General features: G+C 42.5%; 1 protein-coding gene across 1 annotated transcript; it reads right to left on the bottom strand.

Moving 5' to 3' along the window:
• Positions 1–253: 253 nt before the first annotated feature.
• Positions 254–1705, bottom strand: LOC147439458 (uncharacterized). Its single transcript, XM_086484321.1, has 6 exons — positions 1644–1705; positions 1449–1525; positions 953–1018; positions 747–868; positions 630–653; positions 254–337 (listed from the first exon to the last, which is right to left on the bottom strand). Exons 1-6 carry the CDS (start codon positions 1703–1705, stop codon positions 254–256), a joined length of 435 nt encoding a protein of 144 aa, XP_086340447.1.
• Positions 1706–10540: the final 8835 nt, after the last annotated feature.

Raw genomic sequence — 10540 nt, 5'->3', positions numbered from 1 at the left:
TGGTTTTTGCAATCCCCTCGGCATAAACTGGCAACACACTTCCACACAAAAAGAAAAAGATAAGTCTCACAATCCACATGCAAGCAATACAAAATCTACATCCTAAAAGCACAATAAATGTCAAATTGTTGTTTGAATCATTATCCATAATCTTCAAATACTAAACAATGATACAAAAAAGTGACAAAATAGCATAAAAGTATGATGGAAACATAAAATAGGTGGGGGAAATGAAGTGTAAGGTGGACTCTCACTAGTCATCAAAGGGGTTGACACGCGAAGGCATGTTACCCACATCATGAACATCAAGAGAGGTGGAGGCTCCCTCTCTGCTTCGCTTTTTAGGGCGAAATAATGGTTGCACATAATCTGAAATCAAAGTGTCATCAATGTCGACTGCTGCACACACCCGCCCTGTGCCTAAGCATGCTGCCAATACGGGCGCTGTACCACATCCCAAGTGACTTCGTTGCAAGCCACCATGCCACGGCTCCGCTGATGATGATCTGGCTAGAGAAGACTCTGGAAGATGGTACATCATGTAAGTCCAAAGGATGCATGCCAAGCCGATTGAATAGTGGGGTGCTCTCAACCACAAAGCAAGGTGGTTGCATACCAACCCTATGCACCATAAGTAAGAGAGAACAATGACACTACACCGCCACATAGACAATTAGAGGACAATCACAATAATAATAACACACCAAAATGAGAAACAAACAAGTTAATATGTAGAAGAGCATTACCTCAATCCGACCACCAAAGCTGTTACCATAACCATAAGCCTCATGATGGAGGACCACAATGCGACGATGAATAGCCATCTCTGATGCACGACAAAATCTCTCAACCCAACCAATGGTATCTCCTGCAAGAGGTTTCAAAAGTCACAATAGAAAACACACAACAAAAATCAACAAGTATTGTATAAAATTATGAATGAAGAAAAAACCTGCCATAGAGACCATGATCAACAACCACCCTAAGTCTGACAAACTCGAATATGCAAGTTGCATGCCTGCATGAACATGATCCTCGCTACAAACATCCCAAAGGGGTACAACAGGGGAGGCTAATGGGGAACCACCAAAGGGAAGATCCAAAAAAATAAAATCAGTAGCCCATGAGACTGTTCTCCCACCACGCACGCACAAGGTCCCATCGAGGCGTGCACATCCCATGTGCTCATGAACACGAATCCATGCCGGATGTCGAACACTGGCCCTAAAATCAGCAGCAATGGCTATGTAGTCCCCAGAAATGGCCATGCATCGCGAGTCAGGCAATGAGGATAGAGAAGACAAGGGAGTATCAACGATGTAGACAAAAGAAATGGTTTTCTTTGCAACAATCTCCCCAAGAGGTACTGCGATACAAGAGGCAGTACAAAGTGACTTAACTCCAATAAACGAACGAAACAAACAATTGCATCGCAAGTGAAAGCTCACCATGCTCTCCCTCCATGTTTGCATCTACCCTAGTCTCAACAATCACCTCCTTTCCCTTGCGAGAAGTATTTGTAGCCTGAAAAAACCAGAGAAACACAATATTACCGGTATGTATAACAAATTACTTTAGGAAAAAGAGAATTTAAAGCTCTTAGACAAATTATGTTTGAGGCTATTTTGAGTAGCCATTTACAGGATATAACCTCGTCCACTCTAAGAGGGAGAGGCCCATCAACGGATGTGCCACCAACTCTCATAGTATCGTGAAGCTCTGTCTCTCTCTCTCTCTCTCTCTCTCTCTCTCTCTCTCTCTCTCTCTCTCGCCAATACATGCCCAAAAGCCATGTCTATCCACCATGGACATGCCTCCATCTCCCAAGTAGTGAGCTTATGCATGGAAGGGGAGTACATGCATCCTTCCCCAGTAGATAGTTGTGCCCACTGCTTAGCTAAGAATGGAATCCCTCATAGAAATCCTTTTCCAACCAAGAATAATAGAAATCTAAAACAAAATAACAAAATAACATCACTACACAGTTCGTAATTATGGAAAGCTTGAAATAAAAGTATGATGAGTTTGACCTGTAGGCTCTAGCCGCTGAGATGCCATGCGTACCGTGTCTACTTTCTTCATAGCTTGCTTGTCAACATCTTTTGTCTTAGCTTCAAGAGAGGTCTCCAAAGGATAAAGATAGGGTCGTGCTTCAAACTTGACCTCCTCAAAGTAAGAGGCAAGAGAGAAATCAGGAGGCAACAAAATACCACCAGCAATGTTGCTCAAGTCCTCCACAAACTTTGTGGCCCTATCAAAAATCTTTTGTAGAAGGCCCTCTCTACGGATCCAACTACATAACAAGGAAGTTGAGAAAAAACTAAAATAATAACAAAAACTAGAAACTCTTGAAAGTCAAAAGAAACTTTACTCACATGCGATACACATGATCTCCTTTTTTTAAACCATAAGAGGATATAGTAATCTTATCTGCCTCAAGCAAGGAAACCCATAACAGTTTTCTCAAGACAGGAGCATCATGCAGAGCAATCAAGTTCAGTTTCTCAAGCGTAGCCCAACTATCAAGACCCCATTTGAGTGCTATTACACTATGTGCAAAACACCCAAAACAAAAATAATTCAACCACCTTCCCAACGCACTCTCCATATTTGAGTGCTAAATCATTCAATATTTTCTCGTCCTCTTTTATTAGTTCTTCGTTTGTCATTGTGTGCCTAGCTTGCTCTATTGTTTGGCTCAATTCCTTGGACATTTGAACCTTCAAAACATACTTAACAATAAATAATTTGCAAAAAACAAGCACATACTCTTTGGCTCAATTACTTGCATATTTTATCCTTCAATACACAATTTAATATATGTATAAATATAAGATCGTTCCAAAAAAGCAAGCCAAAGATACTCACATCGTATAAGAGCTTTCCCAAGTATCGACTAGCAAGTGGATACCAAGGCTCCACACCCTTGGAGTATTTCTTACGGACTGCAGTAATCAACTTTTGATCTTTTTCTGGTAGCCCTGCTACATAGGCTTCATGATCTGCTGCACAAATGTGGGAGCAGTTGACAAGATCATCCCTAAGATGCGTGACTACAAGGGCATGTGTATTCATGCTATTCCAAGGTCATATACAATATATACAAAGTCAGAAACACAGCATAGAAAATTTCTACTAAAATATATAGAATGTCATGAAGCTTACAAATTCATTCTTTGCAAGCTACTAAGCAAAGCTATCTCTGGCACTCGAGTAGGATCAGTAACTGTACAAAGCACACTACAATGTTTCTCTCGATCAACGGAGAATCTCTCTCTAATAGCAGCCATCCAAGCGACCGTTCTATGATTACCCTCCCAAACATAGAACATTTTATTAGAGAGAACTTGAAGATTTGGTCTTTTAGAAACTCAATTTTAAACTCTTTATGTATATCAACCCATATTGGGTCCCATGAAGAAAGAAGGTCCTCTGCAAAAAAGATAATCATAGGCAGAAAAACACACTCAACTACTATTCATGAGAAAAACAAAAAACAACATAGAAACAGAGAGTAGGAAAGACCAAAGCAGAGAAATGAAATACGTTTCACATAAGCTTCCTCCTTCTTGCAATTCAAAATTGAAACAATAAAAGCTCCTTTTTCTTGCATGTAGCCCTCCTTTGCAAAAGCAGCTTTCAATCCACTAACATCATCTCGTTAGCCTCTCACCCTTGCATAAGGGATCAATCGACATAAAGGAATTGGTGGACAGTCAAAACAACTGAACATGCGAGTACATTGAAGAATATCTTGTCCTCTATGCATGTAAAGTTTGTGCTCTTCCCCTGTCTTAGTCTCTACTGCTACTTCATCTCTTACGACATAAGGCACTATTTGAAAACATGCCTCTTGTGGGGCAAGAGATTCATCAACTTCATTTATGGAGCCAAGCCCCAAGTCCTGACTTTGCATCTCCTCCTCCTGTGTCTCCAAACCATCTGACATATACGTGACAGAGACTGCACTTATTTGATCACTGCTCTCTAAGATACTGGACGCTTGAGTTGAATAAAGCCGTCTCCGTCTGCGACCCCGTCCACGAATTGAAGGACCTGCAAAACAAAACCAAAAACAATTTAATTACTTCACTAAAATTCCCTCTAGGCGTCCATGCCGACGCGGATGCCTAGAGGCAATTCAAAAAATCAAAACTTTATCTTATTGATCTCCACCTAAGCATGTCGGTTTGGATTGATAGAGGGGAGCTAACAATTTCAAAAAAGTATGGTCAATTATAAAAATTAATCTCGAGAAATTCCCTCTAGACATCCATGTTGGCGGGGATAGCTTGAGTGAGCTTGACTGAGCTTAATAAAACATGATTAAATTCAATGCAAAAATGAATCACTACTTCTAAACAAATGTTGCAAGAAACTACTTCTAGCGTGGATGGCTTCAGGTAGTTTTAAGAGAAGCTATACAGATATGAAGATTCTCAGAGAGAGCTTATAAATAGGTAGATTTTCATATCCAAAACTCCTTCTAGCCATCCACGCCGGCGTGGATGGATACATGTAGTTTAGGCTTAGAATCATAATGATAAGGACATTACACAGAAGTCTTGGCAGAGCCTTGGCAATTTATCCCAACACAAGCGCTTTGGTTTGAGTTTCCGCCATGATTCTCCTATACACTGGCAAGAAGGTCTCTCGCTCTCTCTCTCTCTCTCTCTCTCTCTCTCTCTCTCTCTCTCTCTCTCTCTCTCTCTCTCTCTCTCTCTCTCTCTCTTTGCGGGGGGGTGCACTACCCTCCAACATCTCTCTTGGGCTTTACAGAGAGCCTTATAGTTATAGAAAGGTTCAAATTCCAATTTCAGAGTGAAGAGTTACAGCTACAGAAGGTTTCTCATTTTAATTAAAACATAACCCTTAGAAACATAGCTTTAAAACATTGAAAAAAAAAACTACCTGTAGCCATCCACGCCGGCGTGGATGGCTACAGGTAGTTTACAAATCTACCTGGCAGGAGGTTTTCGGGCCGACGTAGACTCCCTTCTCCCCATGGCCGAGTTAGACTCCCAATAGGTTGTCCCTTCTCCGAGATTTTCCCCGCATCAAGAACGGGATCGTTTTCATCTTGTTATCTTCATTCGGCATATACAGTGATAGCATATACAACTCAAAATCAGCCATCCACTGTTCCGGATATCCTTCTCCGGCAAAACCTGGTCCATAACTATGTGTTTCCATCTCTCCTTGATGGAAATAACCGTCTTTGATCAGCACCGACGAGCAATTAGCAGGTCCTCAGTGGGGGCACCAGAAGATGGAGAGGGGGAATAGGGAATACACCCAACACAGAAAATATTTGCCTCTCTATAGCCCAGGGATTCCACAACACCCCTAACCTCTCAAATAACAACTTCAAATTGGCTATTTCCACTAACAACTCCACTTTAGCATACAAAACAACTATCTCACACCTTTCAAAAAACACCCCACAGCACAAATGCAGCCACACTGCTAAACTCACCCTTCCCGACTCACAAAACACTCCTAATCTGCCCTCTTGGTAGCACCTTTTGAGCTGCAGGCAAACCTTCTGCAAGCGATGGCCAATACATGAAGAGCGAGAGAAAAGGAGGGGAATGGGGAGAAGCAAGACAAGAGATTGGGGCAAATAAGTGGTATTATGGCATAGGGAGTAGTACAATCAAGTATGCAGCTTCAATGGCAAGCTTAGCAACACACAAGCTTCAAGCTTCCACTCACACACTGAGGAAAAAAAAGCCCTCAAATTTTTGCATTTACAACCTTTTATAGGGTCGCCTCTAGGAGGTCCAAAAAAGAAAAAAAGATGAGTTTCTCCTCCCGTGGCTTTCACTTAGAGCTTCTTTTAGAATTTGTTTGCATTGCCAACACTTGGCACATTTGATTTTTGGAAACATTTTCAGGGTGTACACCTTGGTTCTTTGTCCCTTCCATTTGGCCACCCGGAGTTCCCATTGGGCCTTTGAGTTTCCTTGGATCGCCCTTTAACTGCCCGTCATCACCTCTTTGCAGCGAGACCCCTCCCCTCCTCGAGCAATAGCGATGTCGCTATTGGGGGGGGGGATACACCGCTATCCTCAAAACTTTTGGCCCTTAGCGGGCGTGAGCACCGGCGCTTAGCTGTCACGTCACCACTGTGAAATTCCACCCCACACGGGCGCCCGCGGGCGCGCCATTACCTCTGCACCACCAAAATCGCCACCAAATGCAACGTAGCGCCGCGCGCAGCGCCCGGCAGGGCCTTAACACGCGCGCCATAGCTCTTGGCAGGGAGAACTCCCCTCTCTCTCCCCTCTTGTGAACACTGTAGAGCTCACGCTCTGGAATATATACTGCGGCCCCCGGCCCGTCGCTTGCGCATGTGGGATATCTGCGCATGCACGTGGCAGCCCCTCACTGACTTGCACCCCCAAGGGTTATAGACACCTTCAAAAACATTTAGAAAAAAACTTTTTTTTTCAGTCCTCCTCCCTAGGCTCCTATAATCTGCTCCTGGATCCGATTTCCAAGCAGTAACAACCTACTAAAACTCCATCTTCCCGACTGCAACCCCATTTTCTGTCTCTGCATTTAGATTCCTCGGCACCCTCGAACCAAGGCCTTCAAAAAATAAAAAAATCATCTACAAACAACTTTGGACAAAGCCCCCCATTTTTCGACTGCTGTAACTTCGTGCTCCGGACTCCGTTTGACATGCAATCACTTCGTGTTAGCTCCGTTTGATGCACACCCTGCTCCATAACTTCGTCGGTGTTCAAAAGATGCCAGATGGCACATTTTCCAATGCGGCCAAGTGGGCTCAGTCCTGACCCCCGAAAAAACTTGAAAACCATGGATGCGATCTGCAATCCGAAAAGACGGGTAGGGTCCATGAATTGAGCTCTATACATCTATACCTCAATTTCCACTTGTATTACCTGTCTGGTGGTCCCCTGTCGGTAAGAACCCATTTGAGTGCAGGACCCCATTTGAGTGCAATCCGGTCCAAGATTTGGATCAACAATATTTAGCAACTGCAGTTTTTGAGGAACGAATAGAAAACCAAGTTTAAGCAGCTATTACACTATGTACAAAACACCCAAAACAAAAATAATTCAACCACCTTCCCAACGCGCTCTCCATATTTGAGTGCTAAATCATTCAATATTTTCTCCTCCTCTTTTATTAGTTCTTCGTTTGTCATTGTGTGCCTAGCTTGCTCTATTCTTTGGCTCAATTCCTTGGACATTTGAACCTTCAAAACATACTTAACAATAAATAATTTTCAAAAAACAAGCACATACTCTTTGGCTCAATTACTTGCATATTTTATCCTTCAATACACAATTTAATATATGTATAAATATAAGATCGTTCCAAAAAAGCAAGCCAAAGATACTCACATCGTATAAGAGCTTTCCCAAGTATCGACGAGTAAGTGGATACCAAGGCTCCACACCCTTGGAGTATTTCTTACGGACTGCAGTAATCAACTTTTGATCTTTTTCTGGTAGCCCTGTTAAATAGGCTTCATGATCTGCTGCACAAATGTGGGAGCAGTTGACAAGCTCATCCCTAAGATGCGTGACTACAAGGGCATGTGTATTCATGCTATTCCAAGGTCATATACAATATATACAAAGTCAGAAACACAGCATAGAAAATTTATACTAAAATATATAGAAAGTCATGAAGCTTACAAATTCATTCTTTGCAAGCTACTAAGCAAAGCTATCTCTGGCACTCGAGTAGGATCAGTAACTGTACAAAGCACACTACAATGTTTCTCTCGATCAACGGAGAATCTCTCTCTAATAGCAGCCATCCAAGCGACCGTTCTATGATTACCCTCCCAAACATAGAACATTTTATTAGAGAGAACTTGAAGATTTGGTCTTTTAGAAAGGTCAATTTCAAACTCTTTATGTATATCAACCCATATTGGGTCCTATGAAGAAAGAAGGTCCTTTGCAAAAAAGATAATCATAGGCAGAAAAACACACTCAACTACTATTCATGAGAAAAACAAAAAACAACATAGAAACAGAGAGTAGGAAAGAACAAAGCAGAGAAATGAAATACGTTTCACATAAGCTTCCTCCTTCTTGCAATTCAAAATTGAAACAATAAAAGCTCCTTTTTCTTGCATGTAGCCCTCCTTTGCAAAAGCAGCTTTCAATTCACTAACATCATCTCGTTAGCCTCTCACCCTTGCATAAGGGATCAATCGACATAAAGGAATTGGTGGATAGTCAAAACAACTGAACATGCGAGTACATTGAAGAATATCTTGTCCTCTATGCATGTAAAGTTTGTGTTCTTCCCCTGTCTCAGTCTCTATTGCTACTTCATCTCTTACGACATAAGGCGCTATTTGAAAACATGCCTCTTGTGGGGCAAGAGATTCATCAACTTCATTTATGGAGCCAAGCCCCAAGTCCTGACTTTGCATCTCCTCCTTCTGTGTCTCCAAACCATCTGACATATACGTGACAGAGACTGCACTTATTTGATCACTGCTCTCTAAGATACTGGAAGCTTGAGTTGAAGAAAGTCGTCTCCCTCTGCGACCTCGTCCACGAATTGAAGGACCTGCAAAACAAAACCAAAAACAATTTAATTACTTCACTAAAATTCCCTCTAGGCGTCCATGCCGACGCGGATGCCTAGAGGCAATTCAAAAAATCAAAACTTTATCTTATTGATCTCCACCTAAGCATGTCAGCTTGGATTGCTAGAGGGGAGCTAACAATTTCAAAAAAGTATGGTCAATTATAAAAGTTAATCTCGAGAAATTCCCTCTAGACATCCATGTTGGCGTGGATAGCTTGACTGAGCTTATTAAAACATGATTAAATTCAATGCAAAAATGAATCACTACTTCTAAACAAATCTTGCAAGAAACTACTTCTAGCCATCCTCGCCTGCGTGGATGGCTTGAGGTAGTTTTAAGAGAAGCTATACAGATCTGAAGATTCTCAGAGAGAGCTTATAACATGTAGATTCTCATATCCAAAACTCCTTCTAGCCATCCACGCCGGCGTGGATGGATACATGTAGTTTAGGCTTAGAATCATAATGATAAGGACATTACACAGAAGTCTTGGCAGAGCCTTGGCAATTTATCCCAACACAAGCGCTTTGGTTTGAGTTTCCGCCATGATTCTCCTATACACTGGCAAGAAGGTCTCTCTCTCTCTCTCTCTCTCTCTCTCTCTCTCTCTCTCTCTCTCTCTCTCTCTCTCTCTCTCTCTCTCTCTCTCTCTCTCTCTCTCTCTCTGTGTGTGTCACTACCCTCCAACATCTCTCTTGGGATTTACAGAGAGCCTTGGAAATTTATACCAACACAAGCGCTTTGGTTTGAGTTTCCGCCATGATTCTCCTATACAGTGGCAAGAAGGTCTCTCTCTCTCTCTCTCTCTCTCTCTCTCTCTCTCTCTCTCTCTCTCTCTCTCTCTCTCTCTCTCTCTCTCTCTCTCTCTCTCTCTCTCTCTCTCTTTGCGGGCTTAGGTGCACTACCCTCCAACATCTCTCTTGGGCTTTACAGAGAGCCTTATAGGTATAGAAAGGTTCAAATTCCAATTTCAGAGTGAAGAGTTACAGCTACAGAAGGTTTCTCATTTTAATTAAAACATAACCCTTAGAAACATAGCTTTAAAACATTGAAAAAAAAAACTACCTGTAGCCATCCACGCCGGCGTGGATGGCTACAGGTAGTTTACAAATCTACCTGGTAGGAGGTTTTCGGGCCGACGTAGACTCCCTTCTCCCCATGGCCGAGTTAGACTCCCAATAGGTTGTCCCTTCTCCGAGATTTTCCCCACATCAAGAACGGGATCGTTTTCATCTTGTTATCTTCATTCGGCATATGCAGTGATAGCATATACAACTCAAAATCAGCCATCCACTCTTCGGGATCTCCTTCTCTGGCAAAACCTGGTCCATAACTATGTGTTGCCATCTCTCCTTGATGGAAATAACCGTCTTTGATCAGCACCGACGAGCAATTAGCAGGTCCTCAGTGGGGGCACGAGAAGATGGAGAGGGGGAATAGGGAATACACCCAACACAGAAAATATTTGCCTCTCTATAGCCCAGGGATTCCACAGCACCCCTAACCTCTCAAATAACAACTTCAAATTGGCATAGGGAGTAGTACAATCAAGTATGCAGCTTCAATGGCAAGCTTAGCAACACACAAGCTTCAAGCTTCCACTCACACACTGAGGAAAAAAAAGCCCTCAAATTTTTGCATTTACAAACTTTTATAGGGGTGCCTCTAGGAGGTCCAAAAAAGAAAAAAAGATGAGTTTCTCCTCCCATGGCTTTCACTTAGAGCTTCTTTTAGAATTTGTTTGCATTGCCAACACTTGGCACATTTGATTTTTGGAAACATTTTCAGGGTGTACACCTTGGTTCTTTGTCCCTTCCATTTGGCCACCCGGAGTTCCCCTTGGGCCTTTGAGTTTCCTTGGATCGCCCTTTAACTGCCCTTCATCATCTCTTTGCAGCGAGACCCCTCCCCTCCTCGAGCAATAGCAATGTCGCTATTGGAGGGGGGATACAC

This window comes from Adiantum capillus-veneris, chromosome 16 (assembly GCF_014529385.1).
Source record: "Adiantum capillus-veneris isolate H3 chromosome 16, ASM1452938v2, whole genome shotgun sequence".
NCBI lineage: Eukaryota > Viridiplantae > Streptophyta > Polypodiopsida > Polypodiales > Pteridaceae > Adiantum > Adiantum capillus-veneris.
The sequence above is the reverse complement of the archived record's forward strand: the minus strand, read 5'-3'. Positions and strand labels throughout refer to the sequence as shown.